At 45.8% G+C, this 25497-nt stretch overlaps 1 protein-coding gene across 2 annotated transcripts in view; it reads left to right on the top strand.

Moving 5' to 3' along the window:
• The window catches only part of CUNH10orf90 (chromosome unknown C10orf90 homolog), a 220397-nt gene that overhangs the window by 174264 nt on the left and 20636 nt on the right, over positions 1-25497 (top strand). The window contains exons 5-6 of one of the 2 annotated variants that reach the window (XM_045876317.3): positions 21620-21910; positions 24990-25162. In XM_045876317.3, the coding sequence (XP_045732273.2) occupies positions 21620-21910; positions 24990-25162 (464 nt within the window). The remainder of the gene's footprint in view (positions 1-21619; positions 21911-24989; positions 25163-25497) is intronic. The other variant, XM_045876318.3, reaches the window with a different exon arrangement.

The raw sequence follows: 25497 nt of genomic DNA, 5'->3' as shown, positions 1-25497 counted from the left end.
CTATCACTTGCCAGAAGCGGCCGACGGAGGCCCCTCCCCCGCCGTCTATCCTCCCGAATATCCCCTCGGATTCACTTCTCCGCACGTCCTACCTTCCAGAAAGTGGTCGCTTTTCTGTTCAGAAAGTTGTTGCTCTTCTTTTCTTTGATCTCCTGTTGGGTTTGTAGGTGTTCAGAATGGTTTGATCCCTATCCAGCTGAATTCCTGAGAGGAGACGAAATCCAGGTCTCCTACTCCTCCGCCATCTTGCTCCGCCCCTGTTTTAGTTTTTTTAATTTAAATTCAATTAGCCAACATATAGTACATCATTAGTTTTTGATGTAGTGTTCAATGATTCATTAGTTGCGTGTAACACCTGGTGTTTTAGTTCTAGTATATGTTATAGTTCTATCTTATTTTGTTTTGTGACTCCTACAAATCTGATGTTATTTTTACACAATCAGTGTTTAATTTACCTCATGGTTACCACTGCCTGGGCTCCCCTTTCCTTTACGTATGCCAGATCTTTGCGGCTGATATCAAGTTTCATCTTCCTAAAGTACGTATTTGAGATGTCCCTTTTGGTGGTACATCAAACTGGAGGGACTTTTGGTGATAAACTCTCCAAATTTGTTTGGGGGTGTGTAAGGTGGGAATTCTAAAAACATCTTTATTTTGCCATATTCTTGAATGAAAACTTTGCAAAGCATCAGTTTCTCTGTTGACAGTTATTTTCTCTCAGCCCTTTGAAAATGTTATCCCAGCACTTTGGGCTTCCAGCTGTAGAAGGCAGCTGTAGGTCTAATTGTTGACCTTTGTATCTTTTTTTTGCACTGTTTTTAAGATCTTCTGTTTGTGTTTGGGAGTATGCTTCACCATGACGGTTTTAGATGTGGATTTCCTTTTTGTCATTTGCATGATTTGTTGTGCTTCATGAATCTGATGATTCTTTTTATTAGTTCTGGAAGTTTCTCAGCCATTTCCTTATTTCTTCTCCTTAATTTCCTCTGTTACCTCCTTTCAGGTCTGCTCAGATGTATTTTGTACTCATTCCATCCTCTTTCCTCCTGGCCTGCCTTTCAGTTTCCATTTATTTGACTCTCTATGATGCATTCATTAAACTGTTTAGGCTAGTATTCTACTTCACTAATTCTCTTTTCAGCTCTATCAAAATTCACCTGAGTTTTAAATTTCAATTAATGCATTTTTTTGTGGGGGGTGCTTTAAAATTTTTTTTTTAAATGACCATGGTCAGTTTTATAATCTCTCTTATTCCTTACTGATAATTTTGATTAATTCTTTTCTTCCTTCAAACATGTCAGTTATTTTATATTCTCTATCTGATATTTCTAATATCTGGGTCATATGTGAGTCAGATTCTACAGTTTGGCTTATCTGCTGACTTTTGCTAATGATGGTTGTTTCTTGCATATATTGTGATTTTGGGTTCATATGGGTACTATGGTAACCATGGTCACCATATATGGTTCCTATTTCGTTACTGTGATCCTGAGCACATGTTCATTGGAACTTTATCTGTGGAAATTCTGAGTCCTAGATTGGGGATAAGTTTCTCCAGAGATTTTCATGCTTCTTTCAGGTGGGCTCACATTACGCTAAAATTCCAACTTGTGGTTGTTCATACTGAGCAGGTTGTGTGAATTTTGGCCCCAAGCCTGAGAGGGGATCAGCTTGTGATTATGACTTGGTGTTTCATGCAGGGGTTTCTAGCCTGACTTCTCACAGTCTCACTTGCCAGGTTTTGTCTGCTAACCTGTTTGTCCTTAAATCCAAAGCTCTAGGTGACCAGAAATCAGCAGTTGCCCTTAGGGAAAGTGGATTGGTCTCCAGTTTTCTTCTTGAGCTCTGAAGGGTTTCCTTACTTTCCTGCAAGCTGAGCCACATATATGTATCTATACTTATGTCCAAAGTTTTTAGTTGTTTTTTAGCTTAAGGGTGTTTTGAGTATCTAGTTCACCATGTTGCAGGAAGTAAAATATCTTATTCATTTTTTTTTCAATAGAATTTTCTTGAGTTGGACATCCATAGAAAAAAAAAAAGCTGGGATTCTGGGGTATTTTTAAAAATTAAATTTATAGACTAATAGTCATCACTACAATACTAATTTTTAAAGCCTGTATATTGTATGCCTCTTCATTTACACAAGGAGACTTAAGTGGTGCTTATTTTAAGTTGGGTTTTTTTTTTTTATGACCTGATCAGACTTTATCTAACATCATTACAGTTTTTCTCAAGCTATGAATCACAGTGGCTTGTTTTCCATGTTATTAAAAATTCTCTGTAAACATATTAGTTTAATATTCAGATCACATAGTGATATAAAATTTTTAACCATATTTCTCCTGTTGGGCATTTTGCTTGTTTCTTAATTTTTCACCCCTATAAATCATACTTAATACTCTATATTTTCATGTGTACGTCTTAGGCCACACTTCTGCTTGTGTTCTTTAGCTATATTCCTGGAAGGAGGATTGTTGGATAAAGTATTTGAACACTTTCAAGGCTTTTGAGACCATATTACCAATTGCTTTACAAAAATGTTGTCGCAGCCTGCGGCCATTGGCAATGCAGAGCTGGCGTCCTTATGTTCTCTCTAAAATCGAGTGCATATATTTTTATGCTTTGCTAATTCGATAGGTGAAAGATCGTATCTTAGTCATGTTTAATTTCAGATGGTGTAGAATTGTTTATTGGCCATGTAGATTTCCTGCTTTGGAAACTGTCTTATATTCTATCTCCCCTTCAGCTCCTTGAGCATTAGGGTTTTTCCTAGGGGTCTTTAAGGTACGAACTCTTTTATGTCACCAGGGACCACGGCGCTCAGCCTTTACCATTGGGGCTAGTGTATAGTCACCCCTAAGTCATTTTGGACTTCCATTTTACAGTTCCGCTACTGTATTCTGTCTTCTTTGTCTTTAGGGAATTGAAATTGTTGTAACAACACAAATAATGATGGATTTTCAGAGAACTGGCATGCACATGAAGAGACCTGGATGCAAAAATAACTCACTTCAAAGTTTTATTGAAAACAGAGTACAGATGAATTACTGTTCTTGGTGCTGTTGGTGGTATGGTGAAGAGAAAGAGAACTTTCTCTGTCCCAAGATACTCACAGGCTAGTGGGAAAGAGAGAAATGCAAGATGAGTCAAAGTCAGGCCCATGGGATAATCCACACCCTGTGCTGAGCCAGCAGAGCGAGGGGGTTGATTTCCAACGAGAGAACTAGCAAAGTTTCAGGGAGAACCTGGCATTAGTGGGATGGGGAAGGACATCCCAGGGGCTAGAAAGCACCACACAGCAGACATGGAAATTCAGAAGATCTAGGAGAATGACAAAAGGAACATGTACTTAGGTCCCTGGGGACTTGATGGGTTGCAAACAAGATATGGAAATGGAAAGAAGTCCAGGACCCATTGTGGAGGGTAGTCCACAGCAGAGATCTCAGGCCTCACTCTGGGGGCACTGTGAAGTTCTCCAGGGCCTCACGGAGTCAAGTGGCAATACCTGCATCCAGCTGGTAGGGAAACCATGTTTACGGGCTACTGTAAAAGTCTTATTGTAAAATTCTATTTCCTTAGGATTTTCTTATAAAAATACGTCCGATCTCAACTCACAAACTGAAAGCATGCATGGGTTTGACCAGAGTATCACTAAAGATGATGGCAGGCTCACCTCTGTGCTTGCAAATGAGCTTTCTGCTTTCCTCCTGAGCCTTGATCAAGTCACCACACAGGCCCTGAGTCCAGGATTAGTAGAGAAAGGATTGGAAGGGGTTTTTTAACATGATGTAATTGGATGGGAATCGTTAATTACATCATGAAACTTAGCGCACAAAAAGCAGATCCTCTCTGCAGCTGAGTTGAATTAGTTACTCAACCAAAAGAAATTAGACTGCGAGTCAAAAGACTAGCAAAGACCAGAATGCTAAGTGTACAAGCATATTTCACTTGGGCTCCACCTGCTAGGCATGAAATGCTCTTTGTTTAATATGGTGCAACCCCCAGCTGTCCCTGCCTTGTTCAAAACCTGCCAGCCACATGCCTATCACCTTGGTGAAGGGCCCTGCTTTTTTTTAAAGAGTGATTTAATAACAACTTCATACGGATATAATCCACATACCGTAACTCCCTTGCATTGCGTTGTCTCAGCTAGCAGTATCTTCCAGACGGTAACTTAAAATGCAGTGGATTCTGAATATTGCATATTGCTAGATATTATTCAGCAAGAAAACCTAATGTAATAGGTGTGGGGAACTAAAAATTAACAGGTCAACAAAACCCAAGTTGTTCCGTAACTCCTTTTCCAGAAGAGAAACTTCCCTTTACAATTTGAACTATTTTTCCTGTAAGGAAATGCTCACCCCTGCTAATCTCACACACAAGTTGACCATCTTGTTCTCCCCAGGGACACACCAGCGTTCGCTGTCTGGTCTACATAGCCCGTAAAGCAGATCAGCTGCTTCCTTCCTGAAAATTGCCCTCATATGGCTAGACTGGTGGTCATGTCAGAAATGGGAAACGGGTAATTCCACATCCTGGGGAAAGCCAGAGTGCCAACTACTAGCTATTTAGGAAGTAAATGATTTCAGTCAAAGTGTAATGGAGCCCTCTGCTTCTCTGTCTCCGCTGTTCCATCCACCTGGCTTTTGTCTAATTTTCTATCCATCCGTGCTTCTGCTAAGACAGTGGGCAGAGACTGTGAATTGGAATTGGTCAAGTTTGCCACTTGGTTTATAAAAGTTTGGGATGAGAAAGGGGCAGGAACTGTTGTCCACGATGACATGGTTATAATGAAATCTGTACATTTGAATGTCAGCTAATGTCCAGTTCCCATCAGACAGGGATGCACACACGCCACGTTCTCCACTCTCCCTGTCCCTTTCAACGAAATGGATTTGCAGTGCCTGCCAGTATGGTGGTCCAGCTAAAGATAAGCAAGTCTTCCAACACCTTCCTGAGTGGAGTGCATGATTCCAGAAAAAGAAAAAGTTGTAAGCGTGCAGAAATGGCTCTGTCATTCAGGAATTAGGCTTAGTCTCAAAACAATTTTCCTTTCCTTGAGGCCACTGAAATTGAAAGAACCCAGGTGCCTATAGAATTACGTTTTTGTTACCATAGAGTGAGGATGGAATTAACTATCTTCAGTTTGAAGGCATTTATCCTTTTGTCACAAATACCCCAATTTTGCCACTCTGTGGGGCCAAGAGCTATGTCTCTGTTCACATTCTGTTGGTCATTCACAATAGGAATTCTGACCATAGAAAGTACCTATAAAATACTACTGAATTATTGAATTAATGTTTCCCCCTAAGAAACTGTCAAAATCCCCCTGATGATACTTTTGGGTGCAGCTCCTGTATCTCTTCATCATCTCCAATTATCTGGTAGGCAAGTGAGTCTTCAGGATTTTACTGGGCTCTGCATGGACTCTAAGCCCTTACTGAAGACATGAGCCATCACTTAAATGATGTGAGTCACTTGAGAAAGGTTTATTGAGGGTGCCAGGTAGCATCTAGGTGTATTAGGCATTGAAGTAAGCAATGCAGCATCCCTGCCTTCCAGGAGCTTACTCTAGTGAGTGGGTACAGACGGACACAAATAGATGATGCATCAACATGAGAAATTCTGAGTGGCGATAAGAGCTTTAGCAGAGCACTGGAGTCAGGTGGTGTGATTGGGTGGGCTACTTGCTGGCTTCTTCAGATGGGGCGGTCTTAGAAGGCGTCTCTGAGTAAGCGATGTTTCAGTCAAGATCTGCATAATAAGGAGCCTACTTTGTGAAGGTGGAGAGGACAAGCACTTTAGATGGAAGGAACAGCTGGTGAGAAGCCCCTGATGTGATAAAGAATGGAGCTGGTACATTTGAGGGACAAGACCAAGGCCAGTGGGGGAGCGCAGGGGGGCAGGGGTGGCCACATGAGCTTGAGAAGGTGGGCAAAAGACAGATCATGTCGGGAGGAGTTTGTGATTTATTTTAAGCGGGATGAAAGCTATTGGAGAGATTTAAGCAGAGGATTGTCCTGATGTGACTTACATTTTTCCAAGATCTCAGGTGGAAGCAGGACAGTCAGGAGAGCAGGGGTCAACAAGTGAGTGGTACCAGCAGAAGTGGAGTCGAATGGTTTGAGGTGGTTTAGAGTTAACAGGACTTGCTGATGGACTCCTTGTGGAGTGAAGGGAGGGAGGGAAGGAAGGAAGGAAATGCCAAGATTTGGGAGTAAATAACTCACTGAATTATGGGGCAGGATGGCTGGCTCAGGTTTCATTTAATTCTTTTCAAATATATGAGACAGCTGACTGCTGTCCATTCACCGCTCCTTGCGGGGAAACCTTCATGGCCAGGCAGAGACTGGAAGTGTCTGTGGGTTCCCAAGCACTGGGAGGTGTGACCATGTTTCACGATGCCTGTAAACAAGTGATGGGAAGAGCAAAACAAACAGAAAGGGTCCTCCATGGAAAATTAGAAATGTTCATGCCAAGAGAAGACTGAGCAAAGGTAGCCAATTTTAGATAATACTACACTTAATGTAAGACAAGGCAGGCCAGAAGTTCATTTGCAGTGTTGCTATTTTGTGACATCTTGAGATTGGACCCTGGTGCGATTGGTATCAACGTAATATTATCATCTTCTCCTTAAACATATAACTTTAAAAGGATGTTTGTGTTTTTAAGTGTAATTTTATTCTACCCAAGAGGTATTTTTTTCATCCTTGCCATACGTAATTACAAATGAATAATGAAACTCATTAGGAAAACAAAATTCCCTTTTTAGTAATTTTCTTTACAGCAAACTTTTCTGGAATATACATACCACAATACATACCATAATACATACCATAATACAGGACCGTTTCATATTCTATTAGCTAATAAGGACCTTTCAGTGTCCTGGTCATCAAGGTGAAGATGGGATGTAGTTTTCAAGGGATAAAAAGAGCATTTATTAAACTGTGCTCACATAATACATTGAGCAGGATTTCAGATTATCTCACATCTAAACCTACTTAATGACAAGTAACCTCTCCACTATTATAATCGAGAAGGAACCGGATCTCTTGGACAGTGAATCTCTCTGGTTCCCTTTTGTTTGTGTTTTTACAATCCTAAATGGAAACAATACATATGTTTCCCTTTTCCACATTTTATTTTTAGAAAAGCTGGAGAATGAAATGCCTTCAGTTCAGCCACATGACTCCCATTAGCTTTAATGGGAGAAAGGCATCTTCATGAAGGAGAAGAATCATCCCAGAGTGTATAAATAACAGCCGGCCCGTGACCACAGAGAGGTCTCACTGCGGCATATATAAGCTCTGTGTCCTTGGGGGCAGGTCCTGTCCACGTCCGACCCTACTTGGGATGAGTTGGGACTGAACCATCGGGGTCCCTTGGGAGCTCAGCACTCAGAGGCTCCAGATCTGGGCAGGGTGGGATCTGCCATGGCTTGTTGGGAAACTCCTTGCATCACTGATTCTCAGAGCTTTCTCTTCCTCTGTTCCAGGGTCCTCAGGTCCACCTTTGTGACCCTAGAGCGAGGCCCCTATGACTTTTCTGAAAAATTCCAAATGTTTTTATGCACGGGTTGACCTTGAACAACTGTCTGTTGCCCCTCAGTGCCTGGGTTGGGTGGATCTCGCTGCGTATTCCTCTCCCCTTAGCCCACCCCAGTGTAGGTGTTTATATCCGGCTCAATCTGACTGAAGTGGTCAGGGTATCTCTGGAAGTGAGAAGGGAAAGGGAAAGGTATAGAAGCGTCCCCTTCTACCTGCTTTTCCTTTGAAGCTCACCTGAGGGTCTCAGATCTTCTCCCACCCCTGCAGGTCATTCCACATCCTTTTCTCTCACCTGATCCCTGGCAGAAAATCTCCAGACATGGCATAAGGAGAGAGATGGCCCATTCAAGGGACAGATCAAGGCCAGTGGGGCTGGAGAGCAGAGTCCCCTCCCCCCAGAGCCCCTGCAGGCCCAAGAAGATGGCTCAGTTTGCCCCACCCAATGGTCAGCAATTATCCTGCCATATAAAGTGACCACAAAGCATAACCCACGTTGACCTTCATTGGCTCTCTAGTGAATTTGGCACAATAGGCAGGAAACAGCAGTCTGGGCATGGGGGTGGGACATGAGTCAAAGATTGAGCAGTCTTCCTGCCTCTCCGTCTGTCCTTGGGTGTATATTTTTTTCCCCCTGGATTTGAAATAAAGGACAAAGTTCATCCATATCACTTTTAAGTTTGTGCCTTAGTTATGGGCTGGGTAAACTCTAACAAAGGCTCACCCTTGCACAGTGCATTATTCTCTTTGAGTGTGAACATTGTCCCATTTCGTCCTCACGGAGCAGGATGATTATCATCCCGTTGTATAGATGAGTGACTTAAGGCCAGATGGGCTTGGTGATCTGCTGCTTAGTCACAGTTAATGGGAGGCAAACCCAGGTTGGAGCAGATCACAGATCTCTAGTGTGCATTCCGAATTCTTCCTGTCATTTGTATTCCAAGTGCCTTCCGGCTCTCTGAAATGATGTCATGTTGCAAACTTGGCCATCTGAGGGACCATGCAGCTACCTTGTTAACAGAGCTGACCTTGGTGGGATTCTCAGTAGCTCATGACCCATCTCCACTCACCAGCAGATTGCCAGAAACTGGAAACCGAGCTGAGATGCATCAGGGTGTTTTAATAAATACAGAGCAGGATTTTACACACATGCCTATGTCATTTCTGGTACATCAACAAATACAGAGATAGGGAGTCACATTACAGAGTTACTGAGAAGGGACTTTCAATTCTATGAAAAACTGTAACCCTGGGAGCGATTTTTAACCTCTCACAAATGACCATTTTTTTTTAAACATTCAAATTTAATCTAATTCTAGACTTATAGGAATGGTGCAGATAAAATACAAAGAGTTTCCTTGCACCCCTCACCCTGCTTCCCCTAATGCTAACAAGTAAGACGTTGACAATGACCATTTTAAAAAACGAATTTCTTAAGTCAAGCACCCATGCAACTTATAGACCCACTGCTTGAAAACCCACTTTTAAAGGGGCCGTAGTTACTCTACAGCTTGACCCAAAAGACTTCTTTGAAAGTCATCAAGATGAGAAAAAAGATGGCTCAAGGGCACCTGGGTGGCTCAGATGGTTAAGCGTCTGCCTTCGGCTCAGGTCATGATCCCAGGGTCCTGGGATCGAGCCCTGCATCAGGCTCCCTGCTTGGCGGGGAGCCTGCTTCTCCCTCACCCTCCTACTGTTCCCCCAGCTTGTGCTCTCTTGCTCTCTCTGTCAAATAAATAAATAAAATCTTAAAAAAAAAAAAAAAAAGATGGCTCAGAGTTTGTAGGAACTGGATAGAACTAGTGGGAAATGTGACTTCTCTTCCTAAGTGAAGCTTTGGAAAACCTGATTGGGGTTTTAGACTAAGACTTTAAAAGCCCAATGAAAACCAGACAACTATCTTTATCTTTTTTTTTTTTCCTACCATGTTGAAATCAAGAATAAGTTGAATATCCTGACCAAAAAAAAGAGGGGGAGGCAGTGGTATGGGAGAAAAAAAACAAAAAAACAAAAACGCATCCTACACTAATTCAGTATAATTCACGGCCAGTGGTGCAAGTTTATATAAAACAATGCTCAGCTGCATTAGCTGAACATTTGAAATTGTCAGAAGGAAGTTATTTACTCTCCCAGCCAACATGAAACAGCTAGAAGGAATAAAAGTACATGGGGTCTCTCTCCTTTCCCCAGGCTCATGTTTTAGGCATCAGCTCAGAAAAAAGCTGGTAATCTGTAACAATTTTGCCTTTCCCACATTGCTCTAAAATGACGATTTTTAATAAGACAATGATAAGTTTATTTTCACACACACAAAAATATCCTTCCCCTCTGTGGGCATAAGGAAAATGCTGGCTAGATGCAAATACTATGGCTGTTAAGAAACAGTTAAACATGGTTCCATTTTTCTGTACCTAAGTGATCTCTCGGGGCAAGCCCATAAACTAAATATGTTTTGTTTCTCATGAATTACTCTCCGAGACGAGAAATAAATAACTCAGGAAATCCACATTAAATGGGAGTAATGGGAAAACAGAGCGTTTGTCTGGTGTGACACCACCTGTTTATTTCATTGGGCCGTGATGGTCATTCAGGAGGGAACAGGGGCTGAAAGGACAGGACGTGTATAAGCCTCACACCTATGTGATGAAAGTGGAGAAAGCCAGCCAGCCTCAGGGTCTCTCTGCATGTTGACTGCAGTCTGGCCAGCCCTAATTCAGGCTCTTTGTGTTGCCTGATATATTCTTCGTTACTATTTTCAAATTTTTCTCTTTGCTGCTTCTCTTCAGAGGCCCTGGGGAGTCTCTCCAATTCTGATTTTCAAAAATAGTTCTTCAAAGGGCACAGCATTCTTAGAAGAAGATGCATACGGGACCATGTGTTTCCAACTGAGTTTGGTCTGACATGACTGAGGTTTGTACAGAGTGTCTGAGAAAACCAGAAAAATGACGTCAGCCCCTCAAGGAAGGGCTTCCGGCAATCCCAAGAGCACTGAGAAGTAGAACCCAGAGCCTTTTCCACGGGAATCCTCCAGCCTTGCAATTCACTTCCTTTCCTGACATGGAACCCTTGGAGGTATTTATAGCTTCCCCAAATGATGTTTCCAGATCTTGTAATGGAAACGAATGTCTGACTGGGGTTGGAGGGAGGAACAGGACCGACTGGGAGAGGCAGGAAGTGGAGGTATTGTGTATCAGGCAAGCCTGTCTCCTTCCTGTCCCCAGCCCCACTGAGCAGAAAAACAGGGCTTCCTGACGGCCGGGGACCCGAGAGCACCAGGGGAAGTTGCCTGGGAGAACTGGAAAGCATCTTGAGAAAGGGGATTCTGCAGGCAGAGCCCTCAGCCGTATTACCGGACCTCTAACTTTATACCCCATACTTTGAGCCTGGGCTTTCAGCATGTATATTAAGCACTTCAGATTGGCTCTTTAATTGTGTTTATTTCCTTCACAACTCAGCACGAAATCAATCCGTTTCTGGCTTGAATCCAGGGACCGCAGAGTGAAGGTTAAAGATTTGCTGCTTCCAGGACCTGACGATTCCCATCTTCATCGTGATTGTATTAAATGAGTCCTAAGCAGGTTCATGCGACTATTTTCCACTCCCTTTTTTTTAGTAGGGAAAAATGTATATATTCAGATTATGGCCAGAAAACAGCAGTCCACACCACAGTGGCTATCACGTTAATGCTGAAGGCAGCATCGCCCTGCGGGGATCTTTTTGTCTGCGGTGGTGCCAACTTCCAGTATCCAAGTATGGAAGCTGTTGAGGGGTGCTCGAAAATGTAGGGACATTAGGGCACCGGGGTGGGCGGTCAATTAAGTGTCCGACACTTGGTTTTGGCTCAGGCCGTGATCTCATAGCCCTGGGATCCAGCCCCATGTCGGGCTCCGCGCTCAGCTGGGAGTCTGCTTGAGATTCTCTCTCCCTTTCCCTCTGCCCCTCTCCCACCCTGTCTCTTTCTCTCAAATAAATAAATAAATCTTTAATAAATGAATAAATAAAATGTAAGAACATCAAGATCTGCCTCTATGTGGACTGCCCAGGGGCTAACGCCAGATCACTTGAAAGGGATTAAGGCCTAATCTAGTCCGATGAGCCTTCACTTACTGATTTAGATGACGACCCCCCACACCCCCTGAACTGCCTGGAAGTGTTAGTATCATTAGAGATGTTTTGTGTTTTGCTGCCTTTGGCTTTCAGATGTTCTCTTCTTTTTTTAAAGATTTTATTTATGGGCGCCTGGGTGGCTCAGTTGGTTAAGCGACTGCCTTCGGCTCAGGTCATGATCCTGGAGTCCTGGGATCGAGTCCCGCATCGGGCTCCCTGCTCGGCAGGGAGTCTGCTTCTCCCTCTGACCCTCCTCCCTCTCATGCTCTCTGTCTCTCTCTCTCTCTCAAATAAATAAATAAATAAAATCTTTAAAAAAAAAAAAGATTTTATTTATTTGACAGAGAGAGACAACAGCGAGAGAAGGAACACAAGCAGGGGGAGTGGGGGAGGGAGAAGCAGGGTTCCCGCTGAGCAGGGAGCCCGATGCGGGGCTTGATCCCAGGACCCTGGGATCCTGACCTGAGCCAAAGGCCGACACCCAACGACTGAGCCACCCAGGTGCCCCTGGATGTTTTTTTCTACATCACCTTGACCACATTCATTAGCTAGAAGGCCCTGCTGGGCTCTGTCAGCCAGCTCCCACATATCAGATTCGCTCACTGGTTGGTCATTTGGACTTCTTGGAACAGGTGCTCAGTTCAGCGCTGGCATCGAAACTGGCTGTTTGGGGGGGTGACCTATGGTCTGCCCAAATGCGAATCCAACTGATGTCTGTGCATTCTGCAGCAGGGCTCTTATTCCCTACAGGCTTGAGAGTTGTCCCTCTTGCCCTGAGCTTGCTTTCTCACCTCTGTCTGACAAGAGCAAATGGGTCGATGATATCAGCAAGGTCTGGCCAGACTGTCTCCTGAGACCACTAGAGTGGTCTCCTAGTGTGGGGATTTCTAGGCCGGAAGGTGAATTCATATGTGGTTCTGTTGGGTATCACCAAGGTTCCCATTTTGCAAGTCTTTGTGTTAAAAGTCTTCTTTTAATAGATGAGTTCAGCCCATTTGCATTTATTTATTTATTTATTTTAAAGATTTGATTTATCTGACAGAGCACAAGCAGAAGGAGAGACAGGGAGAAGCAGGCTCCCTGCTGAGCAAGGAGCCCGATGTGGGACTCGATCCCCAGACCCTGGGATCATGACCCGGGCCGAAGGCAGCCGCTTAACCAACTGAGCCACCCAGGCGTCCCCCATTTGCATTTATTAATAGGACTGATGTTTGATGTCATCTTCATCATAATTTTATGATTATTTGTATTTTGGTACATTTACTATATTTCTTTTTCTCTAAGATAAACTCTTTGTTTTTTTATTTGTAATTTTTGAAGGGTACTTAAGAAGGTTTGTATCTTTATTCTTGTGGTTACATTTGTACTTAGACCTGTTAAAATTTCCTTGGTCTCTAGTCTGAGAATAGTTGAAGGGGGGTCAGAAAATCTGGGAAATGAGGAGGCCGACTGTGGTTTCATCTTTAAGATGTTCTTTCACATTCTTGCTCTTATGGGCACGTGGCAAGACTGCATGTCCTTCCGCTTGGACATTATACTTTGGCTGATGAAAATCTGAGTGGTTGGAGGGCTTGTGAGTAGATGCCCTGATGGGCGAGTGCAGAGTGTCTGCCTCAACATCATGAAGCACGTGTCAAGGTCCTGTGGACAGTGATATGCTGAGACTCGGGTATGGAAATTGTGCTGTACCTTCCTGGGTATTGGTTCAAATGTAGATTCTGAGTCAGTAGGTCAGAGGGAGGGTCTGAGGTTCTGTCTTTAAAGTTCCCATCTGGTGTCAGGGATGGAGTTCATTGATCACATTTTTAGTAGCAAGGTGCTGAGCCATAAAACTTTGTTTTTGTTTTTTGCTTAACTTCCATAGAGCCTAATCTAGTTGCTCTCAATGTGTGGTTCCTGGAACAACAGCCTCAGCATGACCTGGGAACTCAGAAATGCACATCCGGGCCCCACTCTGGACTTAGTGAGTGGGAAACCCTGGAGCTGTGCCCCAGATTCTGGTTTTTAACAAGACTTCCTTGTGATTCAGAGACATGTTACCACTACCCCGCCGCTCCAGACCCATGCCCTGATGGATGGGGGTTGTATCACTTAGGACTTGCGTGTAGCTTTGAGTAACTAGATATCTATAAAGCTGTGGCTTAAAAGTGCAAGAGTTTATTTTTGTTGTAAAAGAAGTCCAGAGATGGGCAGTCTGGGGCAGATATGGCAGGCCGACAATGTCGTCGGGAGCCCAGGCCTCTGGTTTCCTGCTCTACTTTCCTTCAGATCTGACTCCTTACTAAGCTCATAGGAGAGTTGCTGGGTCTCCAGCCATCACATCCATATTCCCAGTAAATACCAGCTGAACAGTCCTTCTTGAGACCTTACAGAAGTTCTCCCAAAGTAGTTCTGCTATTATGTCACTGGCCAGATCAGTAGCCTATGACACCAAAATCTTGGTTTTAGCTGAGCTCATGGCCATCTTGAACAAAATGAGGGTTCTCTAAGAAAAAAGACAAATTAGAGATTGGGTAGGAAGCCAACCAGTGTGCCACAGGAGTGGTGGGGACTTGAGGTCTTAGTAATGAAGAATGGACAGCCTGGAGAAAGTAGCATTCTGTGAGCTGGAAGAGTTAGCGGATGGAGTCAGAGAGCAGGAGGTTTCCATTTACTGATTTGGACGAGCGGCTGCTCTGGGTGCAGATACATTCCAGGTATGGAATGTGGTTGTAGGAGTGGAAGCTGGAGTGGAGGTGATGTCATTGACTGTAGGAGGGGAGGTGATGGTCATTGGCTCTAGGAGGGGCATTGCAGCAGAGGTGATGGTCACAATTGTGGGAGGCGGGCTGTAGAGGAGGTGATGTCATTCGTTGCAGGATTGGAGGGCACAGTGGAAGTGATGTCATTGGTTGTAGGAATGGGAGCGGAGGTGATGGTCACTGGCTGTAGGAGTGGTGGGCTGTGGTGGGGGCGATGCCACTGGTTATAGGAATGGAGGTGTCTTCACTGGCTGAAGGAGCAGGAGTGATGTCACTGCCAGTGGACGTGGAGGTGATGGTCATTGGTTGTAAGAGGGGGGCTGACATCGATGGCCCTTGGCATGAGGGCAGGAATTTTGTTGTTTTCACTGCTGCATCCCAAGTGCCCTGTAACAGTGCCTGGCACATAGTAGGTGCTCAGTAGAGTGTTGTTGAAGATCAAGAGGTCAGGCATTTTCTTTGAGAGAGCAGGAGAGACCAAAAACAAGCCTTGTTTTCTCCTCTGGAGTACTGAGACCTCAGATGAAGGTGATGGGGTAAGACCTAGAAGCCCCTGGCTGCACCACACACACATATACACACAAACACACGCACGCGTGCACACGCACACAGACGGGTACATGCACACACATAAATAGACTAACACACACACTAATGCACACACAAATGCATGGGCACATGCACACACTCACACTAACACAAACGCACGCACACATGCCCAGCAGGCATTTCACTCTGCAGGAACCTTGACTGAGATTCTCCTCTGCTGCTCCCTTTGACACCTGGCAGACTGGCTTGATTTTCTTTTTAATCAATTTTTAACGTGCGGCATTACCTGCTTGGTAATTGTCAGAGCACCCAGGAAAAGCGAGAAGAGGAGGTGAGATGAAAGCCTGCCAGAATTATCAAGCAAAATGGAAAGAGCAGCTAGCAACAGCCATAAGCCTCTCCAAACAATAGTATATTAATGAACCTGCGTTTTTATGTTATCACTGGTGTGGAAGCGGGTGATCCTGTCTAGTTATAAGTGATATCCGTAATGGAAATGAAAGAAATAAAGGGGAAAGTGATTATTCCACAGGAAATGTGCCCTACTTCCCAGAGAAAATCATTGTGAACATTTTTGAGTGACAGCTTGTCATTGATTTTAATTTTTTGTATGTTTTCCTACACTTCAAATTTGATCATTTATTGCTTTTGTAATTTGAGAAAAGTTTTTTAAAGGAAGTGTGCTTTAATGTGAAAATTATCTTCCCAAATGGTTGCTATGGGGAACTTTAGCGTCAAGTTTTTTTTTTTTTTAAGATTTATTTATTCATTATTTTAGAAAGAGAGAGAGAGAGAGAGAGCATGAGCACGAGTGGGAGGGGCAGAGGGAGAGAGAATCCCAAGCAGCCTCCACATGGAGCCTGACCCGGGGCTCAATCTCACGACCTGAGCCGAATCCAAGAGTCCAATGCCCAACCCGCTGTGTCACCCAGGCACCCCTAGCGTCAAGTTTTAAGAAATGGCTTAAAATGTGCTTTTCCTGTGCTTCAGGAATAGAAGTCACGTTTTGGGGTAGAAGATTATGGACAATCTAATGATCTGGGACTGTCTTTCCTGAGTGTAAGGTAGAAAGGTGTGATCTCGTCATCACCTGGAACTTGTGTCTCTTGATCATCACTTGCAACGTGTTCAAGGTGACCGTGTTACAGAAAACAGACAGGCATTGAGTGTGTGTACATGCACATGGGCGTGCGTTTTATTTCTGTCTTCCAAATACTTTTTGTATGCTCTGAGACTTTTGTTCATCAGCCTTAAGACCTCTAGGATTATGACATAATTGGAAAAACAGCTCTATTTATTCAGTGTCCTTTCTAGATAGTCTCTGGGAGAGGGGAGGTATTACTCAGAAATTGCTCTTCGCGGGAATTGCATATATGAGCCTTCGCTGTAAACAAGACTTGCGTGCACTGTTTGCCACGTGGTATTTTGAAACTTGACCCTAGAACAATGGCAGTGGACATAGTGCGTTTTTCCCTTGCTCTCTGCATACAGAGGTCTTCCGATCCCTGCGCAGGCATGTTTGTGTCCTGACACCATATAGACATCTTGACAACGTAACCGCTCTCCCTTCCCCCACTGTGTGCCAACGTTCCAGAAGGGGAAGGCTCTGTCACAGATGATAGCTGCCGCCCCCACTTACAAGTCTGCTGTATTTCTCAGTGGCCGCCCCCGCCCCCGTGGAGTCGACTTCTTTACGGAGAGACAGGGTTCTGATGTTTGGGGCGTATAGCAGAGGAGAGCTGTTTACTGTCTAGGAAGGGCTAGCACGGGCAGGAAGTCTCATTTCCGGAGAAGGAAAGGGCTCGTTCCTCGTATGTTTCCTCTGGCCCAGCCACCTTGGGACGCCCTTTCATCCTTACCCTCTGCTTCTTAGGTTGCCAGTCTATTCCCCTGGGCTCTCCCTTTTCATCTCTCGTCTCTTCCCCAGGGCAGCAGCTCTAGCTGGATGGCTTGGCTCAGGGGCTTGCTGCCCCCATCCTCTCTGCCGGGAGCTGTTTATCCCGTTTGCTGCCCGCCCCCCTCCCCTCCTCGGACTCCCCTCCCCTCCTCGGACTCTCCTCCCCTCCTAGGCCACATCAGCTCCTCATAGAAACTGAGCAGAAATATGCTGAAACAATTCTCGGCTGATTTCAGACAGAAGTCTGGATTGGGTGGGATGCGGGGTCCCATGTGGAGATCCATTTCCACATGAGCTTTCACCTGCAGCTCAAAGATGAAGCCTTGATGCGTAAAAAAGACAAAACATCCGCCAGCCTTGCTCGTTGCAAAATGCTCTTCTTTATTTCCTCTCTTGGTAGTTTCTTGGTGGGCCACCAGTTGACTTTCTTTAATTTCACTTTCTGCATATCGTAATTGGAGGTAGTTGGAGGATTTCTCTCTGGTGAAAGGAGCAAAGCCCTTGCTGAAGAAGTTGTGTGCTATTGAGGGTCCATGGTGCCGCCTCCCCTCCCCCTGCAACAGCCTCTGTGTCCAAAAACTAGCATGCCTTGTGCTGCCCTGTCTTTCCCTTGACAGCAGCCTCCTGGGTCCCTGTGCCAAAAGTGGGGACAGCAAAGTCCTGCCGAAAGCACGGAGAGTCTGCAGTTGACCCCAAGGTGCCACGCAGAGTGGCTTTCCGGCTGATTGACACACAGTGCTGTCAAGCTCACGGCTTTGGTTTCCAGTGAGATGTGGTGCTTCCGGGGTTAGCTGGAGGAGTTAGGGAAACTGTACAGAAAATTCAGACATAAGAGCTTTAATAAGGTGGTGACGGGCGAGGGCAGTCGGGGCTACAGTGCAAATAACATTGTCCTTTAGGAGATCCTCAGACTCGCCCTGTAGTTTAGAACTCATGGTTATATCCATGACCCAGAAACATCGACAGAAGCTTCAATTACTCTGTTTCTAAGACCCAGTCATTTGTAAGATGGTCCATCTTTCGAGGGGAGAAATATCCCCAGCAGGAACATTGAAATACGGGAGGAAATGTATGCCTTGGATTCAAGGAAGCCGGCCTTGCTCAGAAATGTCTCTTTGGCTAATTGGCTGGGTTCGGTCTGTTTTAAGAAGGCAGGAAGGTACACAGAGGTAGGCCAAACCCTTAGAGATGACCATCCTAGGAGCTGAGTTCCATCTTCAATGCCAAAACACCTAAAACAAAATCTAAACTAATTTGGAGATAAATGACTCTAAAATGTATTCTGTATGTGACGTACCTGCCTTGGGCTCTTCAGCATCCCCTAGACAGCTATCCTCTCTGGCTCATGTGTGTGTTTTCCTGTTTTTTTAATTCGCTCTTCCTTTGCAATTCACTGACAGACTCTGGATGCTGTGCAGGTCCTTCTCTGTAGCAACCACTGCTCATTTTCTAGCTTCTGTTGTGAGCCAAGTTGTCGCAGGCAGGATTGTAGGCCAGTGGGGGGATAATGGCTCGGTATGGGCTCACCTAAGAACATAAAAGATTGTAGGGGCATCTGGGTGGCTCAGTTGGTTGAGCGTCTGACTCTTGATTTCAGCTCGGGTCATGATCTCAGGGTTCTGGGATCGAGTCCCACATCAGGCTCTGTGCTGGGCTTAGAGCCTGCTTAAGATTCTCTCTCTCCCTCTGCCTCTCCCCTGCCTCCCCCTCCCCCTACTTGATTCTCTTTCTCTCTCAGAAAAAAAAAAAGAACTAGAACATAAAAGATGGTGCACTGTCTTAATATTTGGAAAGAATCACTGAAGTATCTTTTCCAATCAGATTGGTTCATTATGCTATTTTCTTGCCAGTGGAGGTGAAGTGTCTCAGGGAAGGGGGTACCTTTTCCTCATTTTGTGCTCAGGACTTTGGGGTAGCCTCACCTGGCCCAGATTGAGTCAAGAACTAGAAATGCCTGTTGGAGGCTGCTGATTTTCCCACACTTCTCTTAAGACCCTCAAGAGAGGCAGAGTCAGCAGTGCAATGGGCCATCACTGGGGTGATAGCGTTGAAATTGGGGGCATGAATCGAGAATGTCCAGCCCAACCCACACGCAGGGCATAAAGGGGAGAAAGAACATGCACATCCTTGCTTTGTGAAGACCTGCCTGAGGACAATTTCACAGTTGATAGTTGTACTTTTCAGAATCCACAAAAAGAGATCTGATCAATAAGTTGTCAAAAGAGTCCTTCTTGGGCGCCTGGGTGGCTCAGTCGGTTAAGCGACTGCCTTCGGCTCAGGTCATGATCCTGGAGTCCCGGGATAGAGTCCCGCGTCGGGTTCCCCTGTTCAGCGGGGAGTCTGCTTCTCCCTCTCCCACTCTCCCCCCTTGTGCTCTCTCTCTCTATCTCATTCTCTATCTCATTCTCTCTCTCAAATAAATAAATAAAATCTTAAAAAAAAAAAAGAGTCCTTCTTGGACTGCATATTTTTCTCTTCTCCAGCACCCCAACTACATTATACTTTCTGGGAGTTGTCTTAACCCTTCCAAGTTACAAGTGGACCACCTGATTTGTAGAGAATGCTTCACATAAGAATTTACATGAAACCAGGGATGCCGGGGTGGCTCAGTTGGTTAAACGTCTGGGCATGATCCCAGGGTCCTGGGATTGAGTCCCACATCGGGCTCCTTGCTCAGTGGGGAGCATGCTTCTCCCTCTGCTTCTGCCTCTCCCCCCTGCTCGTTCTCTCTCTCTCTCTCAAGTACATAAAATCTTAAAAAAAAAAAAAAAAAAAAAGAATTTACATGAAACCAGATCAACAGGTAACTGATAGGTAGGTAGGTAGGGAGGTCAGCCTCCCTTAAAGAGCTCGACACCAGTATGCAAGGAGCAGATGGGGACTGCACCACTGATCACTGATTTCGTTTTTGATTCTTTTAAGAGAGCTTCTCATACAAGGAAGCAACATAGAAAGGAATAACTATTTTGAGACTTTTTGCTCATGGCATTTCATACTTAAACAGAATTGGCAGTTTTTGAAATAACAGTTTAGAAAGATATTTTCTGTACAAATGAGCAAAGCCCAACCTTTACTGGAGGAGACCACATGTCCTCTCCAAATGACAGGGCCAAGAATAACTGCCGTTTTCTTTGTACCCCCAGTGTGCTGGGACCCACTAGGGGCTTCCCTTCATTTTGGCTGTTTGTTATAAGAACATGGAAATCCGGCTTTACCCTGTGTGGATTCACTTGCCCAGATGCCAGAGCCAGGGAGCACATTGACACACCGTCTGTGCCCTCTGTGTCCTCTGTTCTTCCCCCCGCCCCGCATCACCACACTCAACCTGTTCTCATTGTCGAGGACACAAGGGCTCAGGGACAGGAGGGTTGGAATGAAGTGCAGACAACTGAGATATTTTAAAAGAGGTCCCCATTCTAGTCAATGCCAGGTGGTCATGGGCTCATTTCCTTTTTGCATAGGACATTTGAGAAAATATTGCAAGAAGCTTCTAAGAGTCCTTATTATTCCAGCGGTTCCTAGGACTTTTTTCTCCTCAGTGCTCAAAGGGGTTTGGACATGTGCTCCCGGCAGTGGGGGCTCTCTCCCCGGGTGGGGCCCTGCTCCTTAGGGGGCCTTAACATAGGAGATGGTGCCCGGTGAAGAGTCACTAACTTATTTAAAATGAGTAATTTTTAAACGTTATACAGTATTTCAAAAGAAAAACCAAGAGTATAAAAGAGGCAAAAAGTGAACAGAAAGTCTCTCCTCCACTCTCAGTTCCTGGTCCTGCACTGCCCTGAGGGTCCCCAATGTCCAGCACCTCTGGGTCCTTCCAGGGATGCCCTGAGTATATAAGCACTTACCAGTGGAAGCAGACCTGATGCACGGTCCTGCATTTTGCTTCGTTCATTTGATAACACATCTCTGAGATTATTCCACATCTACAAAGGAGCATCTGCCCTATTCTGTTCCCTTGCTGCAAAGTGTGGGGGCACTAGGATCTAATAGTCCCCTGTTGATGGGCAGCAGGTGCTTTCTAGACCTTTGGGGTTACAGTGTGGCAGTAAGCAACATGTTGTATACATTTTCTATCCACTGCTTTATGAGAAGTCTGCACTATGACCTCATTAATTACCTCCTACCTCTGTACTTGCCATAGTACAGAGCCTCCATCAATGTTTCTGCATTAATGATGATAGGTAACATTTATTAAGTGCTTACCGTGTATCAGGTACTATGCTAAACACCTTACATGGATCAGTATTTTTTCATATTGCCTCAATTTTAATTACTATAATGTTATTCTGTAAGAATGATATAAATTATATAAATGTGTTGTTACATACATATATGAACTTCTTATGAAAATAGATAAAATAATAAATAAGTAATAATGTGATTACCTCGATTTTATAGATGGGGCTGGATACCTGAGAAGTGGTAGAGGTGGGATTTGAACCCAGGTACTCTGACCCCACAGTCAGTGTGCTGAACCACCCACTCTCTTGACTAGTGTTGAGAAAGTCATCTGAGTTTCTAAGGGCACTGGCGAGCACAAAGTCTTTAGACCGAATGCATGAAAGTGGTGTATACAGTGGAGCTCCACAGTGAGCTGGGGGACGTCCTACCCAGAGTGGTGATCACGTGACAAATGCCCCCAGAGCACGTGCACATTGGCCCCCAATGACTCCAGCTCACCTGTGTCTCCGTCTCCAGACAAGCAAGGTGTGCCAAAGTCAGTACATTTGATGTGCACTCGTCAGATGTTTTGAGCACAACTCTTGTTTTATTTTTAGTAGAAGCAAAAGTATTTTCTGGAAGCAGCGAGAAGCAACAAGGAGAAGCACGTGTGACTTTGTCTGCTCCCCCAGCGGAACAGAAGCTGGTTAAAGAGTTCCTTCCTGATGGGTATAGCTCTCCAAACAACAACTGTCAGTCTAGCGACTTCTCTGAGCCCTCAGAGAGTCAACAGCAAAGCTTCCTGAAATCCGGAATCCCCTTATCTGGCTTTCTTTGCCCCTTACAAGATTTATGCACATTTCCACAGGAAGACAGTGATGTTCAGATAGAAGGAGAGTTCCCCAAAGGTAAGGAGCAAGGGAGGTAGGGTTGAGGTGATTCCGCCTTGATATTCATATGGAAAATGGTATGATGTCTTCCTGAGCCCTGGTCCATACAAGCTCACCTCATAAAGCTGTCCCTTCTGGACTGTGTGAGCTGAGAGCAGGCGGGACCTGCAGGTTTCCATGGTGGGTGAGTTCTCCCTCCGAAGCATGGAGAAGACAACCCTGTGTGGGTCAGGGATTCCAGCCCCGCTGCGCAGCAGGTCTGGATCCACTAAGGCCTAGAGGAAGGTCACATGGCAGGCTCCCAGGCTTAGCTAAGGAGGGTATGAGACATTGGTGTGGCTGCTCTGGGGTCCACCAGGCCGCCCGTGGTCTTCCATGAGTGCCTAGCAAGGGTCCTGGCTGAGAGGTGCAGGCCCCGCAGGGTCCTCCAGGTAGGTCCCAATCTGAGCCTTGCACCGATGAGGGAACCAAGAATTCCAACCTGGCCATCCCGCCTCTAAGATCAAGCAGCTGACCCCTATTAATATTGCAGTGAGCAGTGATATATAAAAGAATATAAAGGCAGAATAGAAAAGAGATCTGTGGTGCCCAGTTTTCAGTGAGAAAATTTAGATCTCCTATCACTCTGAAGATTTTCCCAAACAACTATGGATGAGGACAAAAAGAAACCCACCAGGTTATATAGTTTTGGAATATAAAGGTTAAAAGGGCTATGGTAGTTGACAAAACTAATTTCACCTGGGAGCCAAGTTAATCCCTAGTTCTTCATCCATTAATATACTGAAGAAACATTGATTAAACACCTACTATATACATGCCTCCTGTGTGCTAGTCACCGTGCTCAGTGCTCCCTGACCTCCAGTGCTGGAGACACCAGGATCATACCTGTCTCTGTGCCGAGCCGTCCGGAAGCTGCAGGTGGCCACAGGTGCTCCACGGTGGGGACAGATCTCCTCCTCAAGGAAATGATTCTGAGCAGGGACTTGAAAGCTGACTAGAAGCTTACAAATCAGACCTGAGGGTGAAGAGTATTGCAGACTGAGGGAAAGGCATGCACAAAGCAAAGGGTTGATGGAAAGAATATGGTTGATTTGGGATCCAGGGGGGCTAGAGTGCTAGGAGGGCAGAGGGGGGCTTAGTGGGAGTCTGAGGTCACACGGTCAAGTTGGAAAGTCCTTAAAACCCACTCAGGGGCTTTGAACTGAAGTCAAGGCCAAGCCCTTGAGGGGCAGAGATCTAATTAGATTCACTCTGAAGGAGACGGTCTCCTGGACGGTGGGGCGGGGGTAGCGGATGGGAGGCAAAGGGTGAGGCTGGGGGCTGAGGCCCTGCCAAGGAGCACAGACTGGGGAGGAGAGGCCACAGTAGGGAGACTTTGAAGCTACAAGAGAGCACTGATGTGAGCACTGATGAAGACGGGCATGCCTGCACCGCCCCTGGGGTGCAGGGGCTGGTGGTGGGGTGCGGGTGGGAAAGGCTGTGAGGCACTGTGACATCCCTGTGGGTGAGGTGAGGCAGGAGAAAGTTCACAGCAAGAAAGGGGGACAGTGTGGTGGAAGGTGTAATTAACTCTAGCTGCAGGGGACTTGGGGGATCGATATCTGGGCCGGTCGGTTAGGCTGGAAGCAGGCATAGGGGAGCAACAGGGAAATCCTCCAGGAAGAACAAGAGCAAATGCCCGAAGGAATGAAAGAGAACGATTTGAGATCCTCTAAGTAGTATGTTGTTGGTACAGAATGGAAGGCAATAGTTGGAAATGGAACATCCACCACGAATGAGCTACAAAAAGTCTGGGCTGCTTGCAGGACCTGTAGGTCTTAGGGAACATGGGTGGATTTTACATGGAAAGAGGACAGCTGGTTCAGGCCAGAGAGGATCCAGGCATGGATGGTGGATGTTCTAGCAGGGGCTTCAGGTAAGAGATTCAGGGGACCCTGGAGGTGCGTCCTGTGGCCCCTCGAGCCTCCTAATGGCCACCTCTCCACTCCCAACAGAACCAGCTCCTGGCAGGCTCCTGGGCTGCCCCCATGGAGAGATGCAAGGGGAATATGACATGGTCCAGCCCTCGAGGGAGACACAGGCTTGTGGGGGTAAAGCATCCTGTTATGACCTTACCCCGTAACAGTGCTGCTGTGTGTGAGAAGCGTGTTCTGCCGTGAGAACACACCGCTGGTGGGATGGAGCCTGCTTTGGGAAGAGGGGCACTTCCTAAAGGATCGGGGCTCAGCCTGCAGGTCGGAGGTCACTGGGTACAGGAATCGAGGGGGCTTTGTGGCAATAGGAGGGCATATGGGTGAGGAGTAAGATGCTTTTGGGTTTCAGAGCTGGGGAGGTGTTGGGAGGCTATGTTGGGGGGACAGTGCGGAGGAGGGTAGGGGAGCTCACACAGGAAGAGTGGAAGGGACAGTGTGTTCCTGGCGGAGCAGTTGGTCAGTAAGTGGTCAGTGAATACGTATTAATTCGTCCTTCCCCACACCAGAGGCTGTCCTGCCCAAAGTGCTGTTGAATCAGTGCGCCCCCTGACCTTTTCCACAAGGGAATGTCAATGGCCCAGGAAGTGGCCAGATCCAGCTGAGAGAGAGAGAGAGAGAGAGAGAGAGAGAGATCATCCCAATTATACATATAAAGCCAGTGGTAGTCACTAGCAACTGAAGGGGAGGGATAAATAATTGAACACCGTTTTTCTGTCTTACATCATTAGTGTAGCAAACATAAGACAAATTAATACACTGTTCCCAAACAACTGAGCTATAATAATTGTACAGGACACACTTAATATGAAGCCTGGAATAGAAAAGTTTCTTTTCATTGTGAACAAAAGCGTTTTGAACCCTGGAAGCCGAGGGAATAGCTCCATGGTGTAATTAGCCGGTGCAAAGTCTGGCTGCCCCCAGACATGCCTCCCTGTGACCAGGGCACCTGGCGGCAGGGGGGGGGGGAGTGTCTGTGGAGGCAGGATCTCATCGGCTTAACGAGCCCCATTAATAACCCACTGGTGTTTCTATTTTCCAAATTGTCTTCTGTGTCTCATGACTCTGAGAAGCCAGGAGGAAATCTTGCTGCCCCTCTAAATGGGATTCTAAATCTTCTCTCCCAGGGGATTACAAGTGCTGTGACTTGGTTGTAAAAATAAAGGAATGCAGGAAGAGTGAGGAGACCCCCGAGCCAGCTCCCCCGGAGCCAGCGTCCCCTGAGCCACCAGAGACCCCTGACCTGTCCGAAGACTGTTCTGAGGGTCAACGAACACCTGTAGGCTCCTTGACCTTGCAGGTAAGGCCCTCTGTGCACCCCGGCTTGATCCCCACCGAGGGGAGACCTCTCCTGGGGAGTCCGTGGTGGGGGGGGTCACGATCTCACTTCCACCTCTGAGACTGGAGGCTTGACTCCCCTTTGTAATGGCTGTGTGACCCTGGGCAGGTCCCCTGACCTTTCTGGGCCTCTGTTTCACGGTGTGAGTGATGCAGAAACGAGGTCTACTCCACTGGGCTAGAATGAGGATCGCATAATACAGGTAGTGACATGATCGTAGTAGTGACAGCATTTCTTTTTTTTTTAACAGCATTTCTTGAGAAGTTATGGGTGACACTGCGCAGGTCACTTTATAG

This window comes from Mirounga angustirostris, unplaced genomic scaffold (genome assembly GCF_029215605.1).
Source record: "Mirounga angustirostris isolate CCGP_5_RB_7025 unplaced genomic scaffold, mMirAng1.0.hap1 SCAF_6, whole genome shotgun sequence".
Lineage (NCBI taxonomy): Eukaryota > Metazoa > Chordata > Mammalia > Carnivora > Phocidae > Mirounga > Mirounga angustirostris.
The sequence above is the reverse complement of the archived record's forward strand: the minus strand, read 5'-3'. Positions and strand labels throughout refer to the sequence as shown.